At 38.1% G+C, this 20000-nt stretch overlaps 1 protein-coding gene across 1 annotated transcript in view; it reads right to left on the minus strand.

Moving 5' to 3' along the window:
• The window catches only part of LOC133550139 (genetic suppressor element 1-like), a 216221-nt gene that overhangs the window by 138061 nt on the left and 58160 nt on the right, over positions 1-20000 (minus strand). The window contains exon 4 of the mRNA XM_061896235.1: positions 10541-10791. Within this exon, the coding sequence (XP_061752219.1) occupies positions 10541-10577 (37 nt within the window). The 5' untranslated portion in view covers positions 10578-10791. The remainder of the gene's footprint in view (positions 1-10540; positions 10792-20000) is intronic.

A 20000-nucleotide genomic window follows, 5' to 3' on the forward strand; every position in this document is an offset into this window, starting at 1 on the left:
TAACTTGGCCGTATTGGCATGTGTTGCAAACCAGGAAGTGCAAAAACAGGAACTGAGTGGCCAAAAAACAAACAGAACATGACTAAAACAAAACATGATCACATACACTGTAGACAAGACAGTCTTTTAGTAGTAAATAAACAAACAAATACTCCTAATTAGTCTGCTGATATATGCAGTAACATATTGTGTCATTTATCTACCTATTATTTTGTCAACATTATAAAGGACAAACTGTACAAATGGTTCATTAATCTACTTGTTCATTTACTGTTAATATCTTCTTATTTTCTGTTTCAACATGTTCTATCTACACTTCTGTTAAAATGTAATAATCACTCATCCTTCTATTCATTGATACTTTACATTAGTTTTGGATGATACCACACATTCAGGTATCGATCCGATACCAAGTAGTTACAGGATCATACATTGGTCATATTCAAAGTCCTCATGTGTCCAGGGACATACAGTATGAATTTAAAAAAAACGAAAGTAGATGTGATGCCAAAAAATATCGATGTAATCATAGTAGTGTCGACTAGATACGCTCCTGTACTTGGTATCATTACAGTGGATGTCTGGTGTCGATCCACCCGTGGCATTTGTTTACATTGTGATGCCAGTGAGCTATTGTATCCTCCTACGGTGTGTAGTGAAGCATGTTTAGCTATTCCTCGTCCTCCAGACCCATCGACTCTGAAGGGAACGTCTGCTCTGTGCTCCTCTACGACAGTCTGCACCGGAGCAGAACAGCAGGACGGGTGTAACAACTACTTTACTACCCGTCGCTCTTTACAACAAAATCTGAATGGTCACTATTTCAATGTTTACCTCAGTTTACCACAGCGTCATTCAGATGAAAGAACGGTACCGGTGCTTTTCAAGAGGCAGAATAGTCCCGATTTCAACCAATTAATATGGCTGTACTGTACTAGGTGTACCGTAGAACCCTACACCACACTGATTGAAAGTAATGTGGTCATACATTAGAACAGTAGCACTACGTTTACGCGGGTAAACGCTCTGATGTTGTTCAATAACTTAGAAACCCCAGTCAAAGATCCTCTATTGCAGTTATGTCCAACTCAAGGCCCGGGGGCCAGATCTGGCCCGCCACATCGTTCTATGTGGCCTGGAAACAATAAGCGTAAATAATGTACTTTATCTTTTCTTACTAAGTGTACTTGTTCAACAGAAAAAAATAATGCAGGTACCGCATGACATTGCATACCTTTTCAACTTTTATATTATCCAATAAAGCAGAAAATATATTATCATTCTTTCCAAACATTTTATTTTGTTACAATACTTAAATTTCTGCTTGACTTGTGGTTTTACAGCAAGTTACCCATCACATTGTACACTGTAAAAATGACAATACATATTACTGTAAAATGTTCGATTTTTTTTTTTTACAGTATATCAATGTCAATTGAAAAAACTACCGCTGTTTTTTTTTTTTTTTTTTTACGGGAAATTCTGTCGACTGACCTGCCAGTGTTATGTCCCTTTGGGACAGAGGACCCTATTGAATTTCTAGCGTTTTATTCTTTATTTCTTTATTATTATTCCGCAGCTTTGAGCTGTAATTTGACCCCCTTAACATGCTTCAAAACTCACCAAACTGGACACACACATCAGGACTGGCGAAAATTGCGATCTAATCAGAAAACCTAACCCCAAAACTAAAAAATTGCGCTCTAACGCCCCCTAGGAATAAAACACAGACAAAACTGCTCCTAGAAAGAAAACACAGACAAAACTACTTATAACTTCTAGTAGGAATGTCGTACGGACATGAACAAACACCTCTATGTAGGTCTCACTTAGACCTATATTTTATATATTGACAACTTCCAGCAAAAATCAACAGGAAGTTTGCAATTCTCCCTTCAAAACAAAATTTTTTTGTAAAAACCCGTCACCTTTTTTCAAACATTATCTCCTCTGAGCGCGTTTGTCGTGTCGGCTTCAAACTACTACAGGAGAGAGATTGAACCCTTCTGATTAAAAGTTGATGAAAGATAATTTATTACTGCTACAGTTTTGATTTTATCAGCCTTCAAAGAACCTCTGTGCTGAAAACCATTTCAAAGATGGCCGCTGTGCGCAGACACAGTGAGGGAGACGTTTTTGTTGTTGTTGTTTTTTTCCCGTACCGTCTGCTGCTGGTGCGCACGCACCAACATTCGTTAGGGAGGGGCTGTAATCGTCTATACCAAGATGGCTGCCAGGGTATGTTTTAAAGTTTTCGTTTGCCTGTATATCGTAAAAACATTCGTCCAACATTTTACAACTAATTGTAAACTTATCGGTGCCGACCATCAGGGCCGAGTTGCGATGAGAAAGTGTGTCGATGTTAAGATATTACGCCGTGTTGGTAAGTCTGTTTGCTAATAGTAGCCATGTATTTTCAATGGGCGGTTAGCATCGGGTTTTAATCTCGTTTCCTCCTATGTTTGTGCTCCGATTGAATTTCTTTCTATGTCGAGTCTTTATTTTGGGTACTTACATATGGTGCCTGACTGTTGTGGCGTATCTGCACTTTTTATGCTACGGTAAAGACAATGAATGGTCCGGTTTTGATTTTATTAGCCTTCAAAGAACTGCTGCGCTGAAAAACGTTTCTAAGATGGCCGCCGTGCGCTCACACAGAGAGCTAGACGTTTTTTTTTTGTTTTTTTTCTTACCGCTCCCAGTATGTAACTGCTTATCTGGGCTTGGGTCGCGGGGGCAGCAGCCAAAGCAGTCTCGTCCATCGCTGCTTGCAGTTTTGATTTTTATTGTTATTGGTAAAAGAGCGTCACCGTTTTTTTAACGGAAAAAAATTGGCAGCCCAGATGCTAGAATAAAATAAAAACGATGGTGAAGTTTTTCCATTTTCCAGCTGAGATATGCTCCAGCACCACCCGCAACCCCGAAAGGGACAAGCGGTAGAAAATGGATGGATGGATGTTGCAAAAAAACACTGTACATTTTATAGTCCAATTCTGGTGATTGAGTTGCTAGTTCTCAGCTGCATTCGGGCAGAAGGCGGTGTACACCCCGCGACCCCAAAAGGGACAAGCGGTAGAAAATGGATGGATGGATGGAGTTGTTAGTTTTTTACTGTAAAAAAAATACAGATTTTTTTTACAGTGTATGTAAAAAATATATATAATAATCAAATGCAGAGGCAAATTCATACATCATTTGTTGTTGCAAGCGGCCCTCTAAGGGGAACCTTGAGTACAATGTGGCCCTCAATGAAAATGAGTTTGACAACCCTGCTCTATTGTGTTTGACAGGAGCGATTATCTCTTCTTAAGGACATACCGCACTCATCAAAGATCCCCTACACAAGGTTGTGCTGCTGTGTTCAAGTACTAAAAGGGACGGCGTGGCGCAGTGGGAGAGTGGCCGTGCGCAACCCGAGGGTCACTGGTTCAAATCCCACCTAAAACCAACCTCGTCACGTCCGTTGTGTCCTGAGCAAGACACTTCACCCTTGCTCCTGATGGGTGCTGGTTGGCGCCTTGCATGGCAGCTCCCTCCATCAGTGTGTGAATGTGTGTGTGAATGGGTAAATGTGGAAGTAGTGTCAAAGCGCTTTGAGTACCTTGAAGGTAGAAAAGCGCTATACAAGTACAACCCATTTATTTATTTATTTATTTTATTTATTTAAAAGATCCTCCATTTGACAGGAGTGTGGTCTTTCTTAGGGACATACTGCAAACAAGTTCATAAATGACTAGCATGGGTAAACACGCCATGTCTGTGCTATGATTTGTTGTAGATCTCTGCCAGCTCTAGTCTACATCAGTCACAGTCGTTCAAACGAGGGTTTGTCATGCATGCAGTACTCCCGCCTCCCTGCCAGGGGGCAACGGCGGGGCATATGTGTCACACTAGCACATGGAGCACAAGTACATGGACAACATTTATTTCATCTGAACGTCGTTGGGATTAAAATGTTCCTGTGTACACGGAACCGGAAAAAAAAACATGGCGTGAATTGTCTTAAACGGGAATACTTTACTTTGACATGCGCAGAAGCTAAGTTGAACAGAAAGGTGTTATCATTTGTGCTATGGCGCCATCTTTTGGAAGAATTTGCTCACTGCAAGTGCTGAAAAAGCAGGAGACCGCCACTGTTAAAAAACGTTTGTGAAATTCTGCTTCGACGTCGTCACGTATTGCATTTTTTTTCTTCTGTTTACTACTTTTGTTTTACCTCTCTTTCTGAAATGGAGCTTGTGGAGAGGGGGCGTGGCCATGCGGGCCTGCCTCAAAAGCGGGGTGTGTAAGGTATACTTGCCAACCCTCCCGATTTTTCCGGGAGACTCCCGAAATTCAGTACCCCTCCCAAAAATATCCCGGGGCAACCCATCAATCCATCCATTTTCGACCGCTTATTCCCTTCGGGGTTGCGGGGAGCGCTGGCGCCTATCTCAGCTACAATCGGGCGGAAAGCGGGGTGCACCCTGGACAAGTCGCCACCTCATCACAGGGCCATCACAGATAGACGGACAACATTCAAACTCACATTCACACACTAGGACCAATTTAGTGTTGCCCATCAACCTATCCCCAGGTGCATGTTTTTGGAGGTGCAGAACGCCGGAGTACCCGGAGGGAACCCACGCAGTCACGGGGAGAACATGCAAACTCCACACAGAAAGATCCCCAGCCCGGGATTGAACCCAGGACTACTCAGGACCTTCGTATTGTGAGGCAGACGGGGCACCAATTCTACCGAATTCCTCCCCATTTTTACCTGGACAACAATGTTGAGGGATGCATTGATGGATCTGCCTTTCGCATCTTTTACAACCTGTCGTCGCGTCCGCTTTTTCGTCCATACAATCAGCGTGCCGGCCCAGTCAAATGTTGTATGCGGCTTCTACAGACAATCGTAAGTGACTGCAAGACATACTTGGTCAACAGCCATACATGTCACACTGAGGGTGGCCGTATAAACAACTTTAACACTGTTACAAATATGCGCCACACTGTGAACCCACACCGAACAAGAATGGCAAACATATTTTGGTAGAACATCCGCACCGTAACACAACATAAACCCAACAGAACGAATATCCAGAACCACTTGCAGCCTTAACTCTTCCGGGACGCTACAATATACACCCCCGCTACCAGCAAATCCCATAATGCTAATCAAAGATCCTCTATTTGACATTAGTGCTCTGCAATTTTTAATAGGAATGAACTGCAAAAACCCTTATGCAAAGATTCTCTATATGACTAGTCTGGGGTGTGCTGTAGTTTATTTTATGAACGAACTGCAAAAAGACTCATGTAAAAATCCTCTATTTGACAAGACCAAGCTGCTGTTTTTAAGGACCAACTGCAAATAATGCTAATCAAAGATCCTCCATTTGACATGAATGTTCTGCAGTTTTAAGTAAGAATGGACTACAAAAAGACTCATGTAAAGATCCTCTAAATTACAAGAGTACTCTGCTGTTTTTAAGAACCAACCGCAAACAAACTAATTAAAGATCCTCTAAATGATTGGGGTGTGCTGTAGTTTCTTTTAAGAACAAACTGCAAAAAACTCATGTCAAGATCTTCTGTATGACAAGAGTAGGCTGCTGTTTTTAAGAACCAACTGCAAATAATGCTAATCAAAGATCCTCCATTTGACATGAGTGTTGTGCAGTTTTTAGTAAGAACAAACTGCAAAAAGACTGATGTAAAGATCCTCTATACGACAAGAGTACTCTGCTGTTTTTAAGAACCAACTGCAAACAAACTAATCAAAGATTCTTTATTTGACACGAGTGTTCTGCAGTTTTAAGTAAGAACGGACTACAAAAAGACTCATCATGTAAAGATCCTCTATACCACAAGAGTACTCTGCTGTTTTTATGAACTGACAACTGCAAACAAACTAATCAAAGATTCTTTATTTGACATGAGTGTCCTGCAGTTTTTAGTAGGAGCGAACTGCAAAAAGACTCATGTGAGGATTCTCTATATGACAAGAGTACGCTGCTGTTTTTAAGAACCAATTGCAAACAAACTAATCAAAGATCCTCTAAATGATTAGGGTGTGCTGTAGTTTCTTTTAAGAACAAACTGCAAAAAACTCATGTCAAGATCTTCTATATGACAACAGTAGGCTGCTGTTTTTAAGAACCAACTGCAAATAATGCTAATCAAAGATCCTCCATTTGACATGAGTGTTCTGCAGTTTTTAGTAAGAACGAACTGCAAACATACTCATGTAAAGATCCTCTATACGACAAGAGTACTCTGCTGTTTTTAAGAACCAACTGCAAACAAACTAATCAAAGATTCTTTATTTGACACGAGTGTTCTGCAGTTTTAAGTAAGAACGGACTACAAAAAGACTCATCATGTAAAGATCCTCTATACTACAAGAGTACTCTCCTGTTTTTAAGAACTGACAACTGCAAACAAACTAATCAGAGATTCTTTATTTGACACGAGTGTTCTGCAGTTTTAAGTAAGAACGGACTACAAAAAGACTCATCATGTAAAGATCCTCTATACTACAAGAGTACTCTCCTGTTTTTAAGAACTGACAACTGCAAACAAACTAATCAAAGATTTTATTTGACACGAGTGTTCTGCAGTTTTAAGTAAGAAAGGACTACAAAAAGACTCATGTAAAGATCCTCTATATTACAAGAGTACTCTCCTGTTTTTAAGAACTGACAACTGCAAACAAACTAATCAAAGATCCTTTAAATGATTGGGGTGTGCTGTAGTTTCTTTTAAGAACAATCTGCAAAAAACTCATGTCAAGATCTTCTATATGACAAGAGTAGGCTGCTGTTTTTAAGAACCAACTGCAAATAATGCTAATCAAAGATCCTCCATTTGACATGAGTGTTCTGCAGTTTTTAGTAAGAACGAACTGCAAACATACTCATGTAAAGATCCTCTATACGACAAGAGTACTCTGCTGTTTTTAAGAACCAACTGCAAACAAACTAATCAAAGATTCTTTATTTGACACGAGTGTTCTGCAGTTTTAAGTAAGAACGGACTACAAAAAGACTCATCATGTAAAGATCCTCTATACTACAAGAGTACTCTCCTGTTTTTAAGAACTGACAACTGCAAACAAACTAATCAAAGATTTTATTTGACACGAGTGTTCTGCAGTTTTAAGTAAGAAAGGACTACAAAAAGACTCATGTAAAGATCCTCTATATTACAAGAGTACTCTCCTGTTTTTAAGAACTGACAACTGCAAACAAACTAATCAAAGATCCTTTAAATGATTGGGGTGTGCTGTAGTTTCTTTTAAGAACAATCTGCAAAAAACTCATGTCAAGATCTTCTATATGACAAGAGTAGGCTGCTGTTTTTAAGAACCAACTGCAAATAATGCTAATCAAAGATCCTCCATTTGACATGCGTGTTCTGCAGTTTTTAGTAAGAACGAACTGCAAACATACTCATGTAAAGATCCTCTATACGACAAGAATACTCTGCTGTTTTTAAGAACCAACTGCAAACAAACTAATCAAAGATTCTTTATTTGACACGAGTGTTCTGCAGTTTTAAGTAAGAACGGACTACAAAAAGACTCATGTAAAGATCCTCTATACTACAAGAGTACTCTCCTGTTTTTAAGAACTGACAACTGCAAACAAACTAATCAAAGATCATCAAAATCATTGGGGTGTGCTGTAGTTTCTTTTAAGAACAAACTGCAAAAAACTCATGTCAAGATCTTCTATATGACAAGAGTAGGCTGCTGTTTTTAAGAACCAACTGCAAATAATGCTAATCAAAGATCCTCCATTTGAGAGGAATGTTCTGCAGTTTTAAGTAAGAATGGACTACAAAAAGACTCATGTAAAGATCCTCTATATTACAAGAGTATTCTGCTGTTTTTAAGAATTGACAACTGCAAACAAACTAATCAAAGATCATCTAAATTATTGGGGTGTGCTGTAATTTCTTTTAAGAACAAACTGCAAAAAACTCATGTCAAGATCTTCTATATGAGAAGAGTACGCTGCTGTTTTTAAAAACCAACTGCAAATAATACTAATCAAAGATCCTACATTTGACATGAGTGTCCTGCAGTTTTTAGTAAGAGCGAACTGCAAAAAGACTAATGTAAAGATTCTCTATATGACAAGAGTACGCTGCTGTTTTTAAGAACCTACTGCAAACAAACTAATCAAAAATCCTCTAAATGATTGTGGTGTGCTGTAGTTTCTTTTAAGAACAAACTGCAAAAAGACTTACGTAAAGATCCTCTATACGACAAGTGTACTCAGCTGTTTTTAAGAACCAACTGCAAAAATTGCTAATCAAAGATCCTCCATTTGACATGAGTGTTCTGCAGTTTTTAGTAAGAACAAACTGCAAACATACTCATGTAAAGATCCTCTATACGACAAGAGTACTCTGCTGTTTTTAAGAACCAACTGCAAACAAACTAATCAAAGATTCTTTATTTGACACGAGTGTTCTGCAGTTTTAAGTAAGAACGGACTACAAAAAGACTCATCATATATAGATCCTCTATACTACAAGAGTACTCTCCTGTTTTTAAGAACTGACAACTGCAAACAAACTAATCAAAGATTTTTTATTTGACATGGGTGTTCTGCAGTTTTAAGTAAGAAAGGACTACAAAAAGACTCATCATGTAAAGATCCTCTATACTACAAGAATACTCTCCTGTTTTTAAGAACTGACAACTGCAAACAAACTAATCAAAGATTCTTTATTTGACACGAGTGTTATGCAGTTTTAAGTAAGAAAGGACTACAAAAAGACTCATGTAAAGATCCTCTAAATTACAAGAGTACTCTGCTGTTTTTAAGAACCAACTGCAAACAAACTAATCAAAGATCCTCTAAATGATTGGGGTGTGCTGTAGTTTCTTTTAAGAACAAACTGCAAAAAACTCATGTCAAGATCTTCTATACGACAAGAGTAGGCTGCTGTTTTTAAGAACCAACTGCAAATAATGCTAATCAAAGATCCTCCATTTGAGAGGAATATTCTGCAGTTTTAAGTAAGAATGGACTACAAAAAGACTCATGTAAAGATCCTCTATATGACAAGAGTACTCTCCTGTTTTTAAGAACTGACAACTGCAAACAAACTAATCAAAGATCCTCTAAATGATTGGGGTGTGCTGTAGTTTCTTTTAAGAACAAACTTCAAAAAACTCTTGTCAAGATCTTCTGTATGACAAGAGTAGGCTGCTGTTTTTAAGAACCAACTGCAAATAATGCTAATCAAAGATCCTCCATTTGACATGAGTGTTCTGCAGTTTTTAGTAAGAACGAACTGCAAACATACTCATGTAAAGATCCTCTATACGACAAGAGTACTCTGCTGTTTTTAAGAACCAACTGCAAACAAACTAATCAAAGATTCTTTATTTGACACGAGTGTTCTGCAGTTTTAAGTAAGAACGGACTACAAAAAGACTCATCATGTAAAGATCCTCTATACTACAAGAGTACTCTCCTGTTTTTAAGAACTGACAACTGCAAACAAACTAATCAAAGATTCTTTATTTGACACGAGTGTTATGCAGTTTTAAGTAAGAAAGGACTACAAAAAGACTCATGTAAAGATCCTCTAAATTACAAGAGTACTCTGCTGTTTTTAAGAACCAACTGCAAACAAACTAATCAAAGATCCTCTAAATGATTGGGGTGTGCTGTAGTTTCTTTTAAGAACAATCTGCAAAAAACTCATGTCAAGATCTTCTATATGACAAGAGCAGGCTGCTGTTTTTAAGAACCAACTGCAAATAATGCTAATCAAAGATCCTCCATTTGACATGAGTGTTCTGCAGTTTTTAGTAAGAACGAACTGCAAACATACTCATGTAAAGATCCTCTATACGACAAGAGTACTCTGCTGTTTTTAAGAACCAACTGCAAACAAACTAATCAAAGATTCTTTATGTGACACGAGTGTTCTGCAGTTTTAAGTAAGAACGGACAACAAAAAGACTCATGTAAAGATCCTCTATACTACAAGAGTACTCTCCTGTTTTTAAGAACTGACAACTGCAAACAAACTAATCAAAGATTCTTTATTTGACACGAGTGTTCTGCAGTTTTAAGTAAGAACGGACTACAAAAAGACTCATGTAAAGATCCTCTAAATTACAAGAGTACTCTGCTGTTTTTAAGAACCAACTGCAAACAAACTAATCAAAGATCCTCTAAATGATTGGGGTGTGCTGTAGTTTCTTTCAAGAACAATCTGCAAAAAACTCATGTCAAGATCTTCTATATGAGAACAGTAGGCTGCTGTTTTTAAGAACCAACTGCAAATAATGCTAATCAAAGATCCTCCATTTGACAGGAATGTTCTGCAGTTTTTAGTGAGAACAAACTACAAAAAGACTGATGTAAAGATCCTCTATATAACAGGAGAAGCCTCCTGAAAAACATCAGTCAAAGATCCTGTATGACACAAGTGACCTCCTGCCAAAAGTTGAATCAAAGATCCTGAAGGGTGAGTGGGAGGAACACTCGCACGCAGAGTTCAGCGAGAAGAAAGTAGCAGCACTCACCTGGGAGGTAGAAGTGCGGCGTCTTTAGTCCGTACATGTCGGACTTGGAGGGGGTCAAAGGGCGGAGGGCGTAAGGAGGTCAGAGGTCAGTGGACCTTCTCCTCGCTTGCTCCTCTTCCTTCTTCCTCTGATGGACAGCAGGAAGTAGGAAGTGCTCGCCGTTCTTCTTCTCCTCCTTCCTGTCTTTGCAATCCCTTATTCATTCGGCGCCTTCTTTAGTCCTCCTCTCCCGCTTCCAGTCCCGCCACTGACTGCTCAGCCCAGCGGGCACCCAAGACGAGGAGGAGGAGGAGGGGTGGTGGTGGTAAGGAGAAAAAAGAAAAAGAAAAGAGGAGGAGAATTAGAAGACGGACCAGTGAGGGAGGGATGATAGTGAGAGGAGGAGGAGGAGGGTGTTGATGCACTTCTCCTTAGCACGCCATTGGACTGCTGCCTGACTGACAGCTGATTCATCACGTGTGTGTGTGTGTGTGTGTGTGTGTGTGTGTGTGTGTGTGTGTGTGTGTGTGTTCTTGTATTTCTACCCTCCTTGAGACACCAAAAAGGAAAAAGTATCTTCCATATGAGGCTGGTCCCAAAAAGGAAGGATTTTTCACCTCGACTGTGTGTCGCTTTTAAAAGTGCTCCCCCCATCTGGTCAACATATGAAATAACAAGTGCGTGTGCAAGAAATTGGCCAAAATTGATTTTAAAAAAATATATACATATTTATCGTCGAAGTCGCTGTCTTGCGGTTCCGCGGATGTGAAGTGAAGTGAATTATATTTATATAGCGCTTTTCTATGGTGACTCAAAGCGTTTTACATAGTGAAACCCAATATCTAAGTTACATTTAAAGCAGTGTGGGTAGCACTGGGAACAGGTGGGTAAAGTGTCTTGCCCAAGGACACAACGGCAGTGACTAGGACGGCACAAGCGGGAATCGAACCTGCAACCCTCAAGTTGCTGACACGGCCACTCTACCAACCGAGCTATGCCGCCCCGATATTAACACGCAGCACCTGTGAGATCTAATCACCTGCCAGCTGTGTCTCGCCGTCAGCACCGTGGACAGCGGCGGTGACTTTTGCTCCTGCAGGCAGCGCTGGTTATATCTCCCCCCACATGTATATAGAGACATACTATAATAACTTGGAAGTAAATAATGAAGATTAAAGAACAATATAAAAAAAATAATAAATAAATGAACTAAAAGCAGTCTTTTTCTCACAATGTGTCGACTTTTTTCTTATAAAATTGGGAACAATTCCTCATATTATTTCTGTTTCTTTAATATTGCAATATTTTGTCGAAAAATTATTATTTTTATGTAATACATTTTACTTTTTCATGCAAATTGGTCACATAAAATTCATACTTTTATCACGATATTGTCATTTTTGTTGTTGTTCTTGTAAAATAGTGACATTGAGTAATAAAATTGGGAACAATTTGTCATATTCTTTCTGTAATATTGCAATATTTTCTTGTGAAATTATTACTTTTCCATGCAAAATGCAAAATTCAGACTTTTATCACAATATTGAATTTTTTGTTGTTGTTCCTGTAAAATAGTGACATTGAGTAAAATGATGACTTTTGTCATCATTTTGCCAAGTAAAATTCCAATTATTATTAGAATATTGCCAGCATTTTAAAGTTTTCTTATCAATTTGGGACTTTTGTTGAGTAAAATTATGACTTTTTTCATAAAATTGCCAAGTTCTTAAGCTTTCCTTGTAAAATTGCGACTGCTATTGAGTAAAATTCCAACTTTTATCATAATATTGCACTAATGTTCAGTTTTTCTTGTAAAATGTTGACTTTGATGAGTTTTATTATGATACAAAATGTTCCTTGTGAAATTGTGACCTTTTTCCTGTGATATTCCAACTCATATTTCACAGCAAGCTTTTTTATGTTCACATAGTACGTATATATTATTGATGTTGTAAATACACATCTTTATATATCTAGAAAGGGTGGTCTTAAAGAGGGAGGCATTTTTCACATTGACTGTATCGCTTTTAAAAGGGCTTCCCCTCTGGTCAACATATGAAATAACAAGTGTGTGCAAGAAATTGGCCAAAATTGATTTAAACAAAAAAAAAAAATATGTATCGTCGAAGTCGCTGTCTTGCGGTTCCGCGGATATTAACACGCAGCACCTGTGAGATCTAATCACCTGCCAGCTGTGTCTCGCCCCTGCCCGATGGTGCTTGTCCTCAGCACAGTGGACAGCGGCGGTGACTTTTGCTCCTGCAGGCAGCACTGGTTATATCTCCCTCCCACATGTATATAGAGACATACTATAATAACTTGGAAATAAATAATGAAGTTTAAAAAACAATTACAAACTAAATAAATAAATGAACTAAAAGCAGTCTTTTTCTCACAATGTGTCGACTTTTTGTTTATAAAAGTGGGAACAATTTCTCATATTATTTCTGTTTCTTTAATATTGCAATATTTTCTCGTAAAATTATGTAAAAAATTTATTTTTATGTAATAAATTTTACTTTTTCATGCAAATTGGTCACATAAAATTCATACTTTTATCACGATATTGTCATTTTTGTTGTTGTTCTTGTAAAATAGTGACATTGAGTAAAATGATGACTTTTGTCATCAATTTGCCTAGTAAAATTCCAATTATTATTAGAATATTGCCAGCATTTTAAAGTTTTCTTATCAATTTGGGACTTTTGTTGAGTAAAATTATGACTTTTTTCATAAAATTGCCAAATTCTTAAGCTTTCCTTGTAAAATTGTGACTGCTATTGAGTAAAATTCCAACTTTTATCATAACATTGCACTAATGTTCAGTTTTTCTTGTAAAATGTTGACTTTGACGAGTTTTGTTATAATACTAAATTTTCTTTGTGAAATTCTGACCTTTTTCCTGTGATATTCCAACTCATATTTCACAGCAAGCTTTTTTATGTTCACATAGTATGTATATATTATTGATGTAGTAAATACACATCTTTATATATCTAGAAAGGGTGGTCCTGAAGAGGGAGGCATTTTTCTCAGGTCATCCATCAAAATGAGGGTGGTCCCAAAAAGGAGGGATTTTTCACATTGACTGTATCGCTTTTAAAAGGGCTTCCCCTCTGGTCAACATATGAAATAACAAGTATGTGTAAGAAATTGAAATGTTCCCCCTTCGGTCAAAAGTGATTAAATATATATATATATATATATATATATATATATATATATATATATATATATATAGAGAGAGAGAGAGAGAGAGAGAGAGAGAGAGAGAGACATACTGTAATAAAAACCAATTAAAAACAACAACAACAAAAACTAAAAGCAGTCTTTTTCTTACAATGTGTTGACTTTTTTCTTATAAAATTGGGAACAATTTCTCATATTCTTTCTGCTTCTGTTAAATCGCAATATTTTCACATAAAATGATTAGTTTTTATGTAAAATTATTACTTTTTAATGCAAAAAGGTGACATTTGTCACATAAAATTCTGACTTTTATCACATTGCCAATGTTGTGACATTGTTAGAGTCTAATGACTTTTGTCATCATTTTGCCAAGTAAAATTCCAATTATTATTATATTATTGCCAGCATTTTAAAGTTTTCTTATAAAATTGTGACTTTTATCGAATAAAATTACGACTCTTCTCACAAAATTGCCAAATTCTTAAGCTTTCCTTGTAAAATTGCAACTGTTATTGAGTAACATTCCAACTTTTATCATAATTTTGCCCAAATGTTCAGTTTTTCACATTGTGTTTGTGACAAACCCAAAGATGCGGAGAAGGCGGCAGGCATTGTGCAGGTAAACATGATTTAATTTAACACTAAAACAAGAACAAACAAAAGTGTACAAACAAAAGGCGCACACAAGGCGGAGAACAAACTAGGCTATGAACAAAAACTAGCAGAAAGGCTAACACTGTGGACTAGAAACATAAAACACTTACTGTGACACGAAGGAACTAAGACATGAGCAGAGTGAACAGAAGTAGACACAGCTACAACGATAAGTATTAATCAATCAATCAATCAGTTTACTTATGTAGCCCTAAATCACTAGTGTCTCATTGACAGTGGTGACAATAATCCAGCCCTGACTGGAGGACAAAGTAGGTTTGAATGTGAGTGGGCTGATTGACACCAGGTGTGGCCAGGTACATGAGCAGAGTGAACAGAAGTAGACACAGCTACAACGATAAGTATTAATCAATCAATCAATCAATCAATGTTTACTTATATAGCCCTAACTCACTAGTGTCTCATTGACAGGTAGTGGTGACAATAATCCAGCCCTGACTGGAGGACAAAGCAGGTTTAAATGTGAGCGGGCTGATTGACACCAGGTGTGGCCAGGTGCCAATCAGCCACAGCTGAGCGTAAACAGCGTTCAGGCAGAAAAGCAGGAAATTACCAAAATAAAAGACAGGAAACAAAGACATACACAGAGGAAAAACTAAAACAAAACCAAACTGTACTAAGTTTTCCTTGGGAAATTGCAACTTATTTTCACAATCAAGCTTTTTTATATTAGCATACTATGTATATATTGTATTGTTGTAAATACACATCTTTATATATCTAGAAAGGGTGGTCCTAAAGAGGGAGGCATTTTTCTCAGGTCTCAAGAAGATAAGAAAAACAAGAATGCGTGCGTGCGTGCGTGCGTGCGTGTGTGTGTGTGTGTGTGTGTGTGTGTGTGTGTGTGTGTGTGTGTGTGTGTGTGTGTGTGTGTGTGTGTGTGTGTGTGTGTGGTTTGCATACTTATTCAGCTCATCTTCTCTTCTTCCTCAACCCCCAGCTTTGGACCACGTGCACTGATAACACTTGCATCAAACAAACACACACACACACACACACACACACACACACACACACACACACACACACACACACACACACACACACCACGTCAACAACAGTCACATGTTCCATCGACTAGACAGGCATCATATTGTACGACACATCCACTCAGTCTGGCTTTCCATCAATTACACGCCACTCGAAGCTTTAAAAAAATTAAAAATTAAAAAAAATATCCACATCAACGACACTGCCATTTTCTAACAACATTACAAAGTGGTGACACTTGGCCAAAAAAAAAGTTGTAGTTTGTGTTCCTTTTAGGCGACACAGCAACAACATGATACAAGTCCCTCTAACGGTGCACGAGTCCACATTGGGAATATTTCATGTTAGCGCCTTAGAGCGTTTTCCGTTCGGGCTCCAGTACTCTGGAATGCCCTCCCGATATCAGTTCGAGATGCTACCTCAGTAGAAGCATTTAAGTCTCACCTTAAAACTCATCTGTATACTCTAGCCTTTAAATAGACCTCCCTTTTTAGATCAGTTGATCTGCCGCTTCTTTTCTTTTTCTCCTATGTCCCCCCTCCCTTGTGGAGGGGGTCCGGTCCGATGACCATGGATGAAGTACTGGCTTTCCAGAGTCGAGACCCAGGATGGACCGCTCGCCTGTGTATCGGTTGGGGACATCTCTACGCTGCTGATCCGCCTCCGCTTGAGATGGTTTCCTGTGGACGGGACTCTCGCTGCTGTCTTGGATCAACTATGGATTGAACTTTCACAGTATCATGTTAGACCCGCTCGACATCCATTGCTTTCAGTCCCCTAGAGGGGGGGGGCGGGGGGGGGGTTGCCCACATCTGAGGTCCTCTCCAAGGTTTCTCATAGTCAGCATTGTCACTGGCGTCCCACTGGATGTGAATTCTCCCTGCCCACTGGGTGTGAGTTTTCCTTGCCCTTTTGTGGGTTCTTCCGAGGATGTCGTAGTCGTAATGATTTGTGCAGTCCTTTGAGACATTTGTGATTTGGGGCTATATAAATAAACATTGATTGATTGATTGATTGTTATTTGGCACTTCACTTAAAGGGGAATTTGCACTTTTTTGGAATCTTGCCTATCGTTCAAAATCATTATGAAAGACAAGAAGACAAAAGGTTATTTATTTTTTTGCATTTTAACGTGTAAAAATCAGCTCCTTATTGCTGCCGAGCAATGCAGCTAATGGTAGCAGTGAAGTGAATTATATTTATATAGCGCTTTTCTCTAGTGACTCAAAGCGCTTTACATAGTGAAACCCAATATTTAAGTTACATTCAAACCAGTGTGGGTGGCACTGGGAGCAGTTGGGTGAAGTGTCTTGCCCAAGGACACAACGGCAGTGACTAGGATGGCAGAAGCGGGGATTGAACCTGGAACCCTCAAGTTTCTGGCACGGCCACTCTACCAACCGAGCCATACCGCCCCATGAGTAGCAATCAATTCTACCTCCGAAACTCATAATGATTGTGAACAAAAGGCAAAATTTCAACATAAAGTACATTTCCCCTTTAAGACCCACGGAATTAACTGAACCATGAATTCATCTTTCCGCATTTCCAGCAGCCCCAAACCATGATGCTACAACCATCATCTTAATATTAATTTTTTCCTTTGAGGACTCATTTTCAGCAGCCCGATAACAAAATACGGTACCAAAATGTATTTTGATCATTTTCTATACTTTTCTAAATAAAGGGCACCACAAAAAATGTCATTATTGGCTTTATTTGAAAAAAAAAAAATCTTAGGGTATCTTAAACATATGTTTATTATTTTAATTTAGTCCTTAAATAAAATAGTGAACATACTAGTGTCAAACATAGACTATGAGGTGGTTTGTTTTTCCAAGGCAAAGGAAAGTTGGCACGAGCGAGACGTAAATGTAAGTACATATTTATTTCTTTGACTAACAAACTACAAACAAAGGAAGCAAACAAAAGGCGCGCACGAGGGCGGAAGTACAAAACTTGGCTATAAAACAAAAACTAGCAATATGGCATGACTATGGACAAAACAAAACCAAAACTCAATAACGGTGACATAAAAAAACTTGCGTGGCATGGACAGAATGAGAAAACAGGCATGGCATGGCATGAATAGGAGAGTAGGTATAAAGTCGCCAACTGACTTCCTGGCAACTTCAGGTTTAAATAATAGCTATGATGAGTGCAAACAGGTGTGAGACATGAGGAAAGGGGCGTGACATGAGGACAAGCTGAAAACTAATGAGTTGCTATGATTATAAGAAAAACAAGGAAGTGCAGGAACAAGAACTGAATGTCCAAAAAACAAAAACAAACATTACCAAAACAAGACATGATCCCATAGACGTGACAACTAGACTACTTGTATTTTAGTAATAAGTAAACAAACAAAGACTCCGAATTAGTCTGCTGATGTATGCAGTAACATATTGTGTCATTTATACAACTATCATTTTGTCTACTTTATGAGGGACAAACTGTAAAAATGGATTATTAATCTACTTGTTCATGTACTTATAATATTTGTTTTAACATGTTCTACCAACACTTCTGTTCAAATGTAATAATCACTCATTCTTCTCTTCTTCGATAGTTTACATTAGTTTTGGATGATACCACACATTTAGGTATCGATCCGATACCAAGTAATTACAGGATCATACATTGGTCATATTGAAAGTCTTCATGTGTCCAGGGACATATTTTTGACTGTGTAAACATAATATAAATTAATAAAAACTTTATTTTTTTCAAATGTTCTTTTTAGAGGTGGTATAGTACCGAATATGATTCATTAGTATCTCGGTACTATACTAGTACCGGTATACTGTACAACCCTAACTACTATAAAAAATGCACAACCAAAATTCATTCCTATAAAATATTAATGTAGTATTGTCTCTCGTCTTTATGCAGTGTACATTGTTAGAAAAATTGTATCAAAGCCATCAAAAACTTTGTGTTACATTGAGTTCAGCTCGCCCTGCGAGAGGACAAAATCTGTCTTTGATCCTACCAAGCAAAAGCCTTGTAAAATGCCACTGTGTAGGAATGGAAGCGACATGAAGGCGTCGGTTTCTTAGATGTATTGTAATCCACAGAAAGATATCGTCTTGACTCCAGGCACATCTTCTTTGAACTGTTTTACGACCTTTTCTTTAGACTGTTTTGCGACAAAGGCAGCGTCTGTTTACGACCCCCTTCCTTTAGAAACAGCTGATCAGAGAAAGTCCAAATAAAAGAGGCGGCGTACAATCTTTCGTCAGAGTGTGGTGGAGACCGTACAAGACTACAGCCCAGACGTTTCTCCTCTATTGAGCCAAATTTAATTCTGTCTCTGTTTAATCCCTTGCTTCTTGTCTTGTTTAATAAAGGTCATCAGTGTTTGAACCTGACATACACGTGTTGTTTATGTCCCGAGTGCCAGCCGTAAGATTGATCGTGAGAGGCCTCAAAGAGCTGTAACCATGCCGGTCCCCAGTTGGATCAATACATGAGTGCATGGGAAACACACTACACTACACGGACAATAGCATTAAACACCTAGTGACACTCAAAGGGTCCAATTATGGTTGTTTTCTACTTTTTAAAAACACGTCCTTGAGGGCAACATAACATGTAATGGTGGTCCTTTGGTTTTTAGCACTTCCAAAGCAAGTCTACTGACAGACATAAGTTAGAACTGTATGCTTCTTTCTATTAAAAGTGGAAACAGGGCAAGGTGCATGTGCATGTACGAACCAGTCTGCCCCACAACAAGCGGATGGAGAAAAAGAAGGAGCTTATTGACTACAGCGCACATTACAATGTCGAACTCGCACAAAGCACTTTGGGTATATTTATACCATATATGGAGATATCCGATGACGGCACGATTTGGGAAAAGATCTCACAAATTGAGCAAATTTTAAAAAGACTCATTTGGCAGAAATATGACGGACGCCGTGGTTGATTTGTAAATATTTCCGGCTTTATTTACGCAGATCCCACGTACACAAAAACATGCAGCAATAGGTAGGAAATACATGGTAATTGTTAGATATTGTATATATGATATTATAATATACTGTACACACATTAAGTAAAAAAAAACGTATATATGTTATATTTTATATTGCTATATTTAGTCTATTTATACCTGCATTGTCCTTTCCATCATTTTAACTTAGCTACTGTGTGGAACAATTTCCCTTGTGGATCATTAACCTTCCTCTTGTGTTAGCTTTCTGTTACCATCTCTTATGTTAACGGGTCGGTTTTGACCCATGTCTTAAATCAGCTGTAAAATACACTAAAAACAATTATCTATCATCCAATTTGTTTCTCATCTCTTGGTTACCTCGTTAGGCCTCCTCATCCTTGAAAATATTGGTTTTAATATTTTTGGTTTGGGCCATTGGGCCTTTTTTTAGTCAGTATACCCCTCGATTTCAATTTTTAAAAATGGTAAAACGAACCCCAAAGGAATCATATAAATAAAAAAAAAGGTTGTTGTGTTACCTAACTATCACTAAGGGGTATTAGAACACATCTCTTAAATAAATGTGTTTTATTTTTTTTTTCATTTTAAGAATTTTAACTATAGTAACATCTATGGTGTTACGGGTCAATTTCGACCCATATATATTTACTTCAAGAAAAAGGCTAAAAC

Source organism: Nerophis ophidion, linkage group LG03 (assembly GCF_033978795.1).
Source record: "Nerophis ophidion isolate RoL-2023_Sa linkage group LG03, RoL_Noph_v1.0, whole genome shotgun sequence".
Classification (NCBI taxonomy): domain Eukaryota; kingdom Metazoa; phylum Chordata; class Actinopteri; order Syngnathiformes; family Syngnathidae; genus Nerophis; species Nerophis ophidion.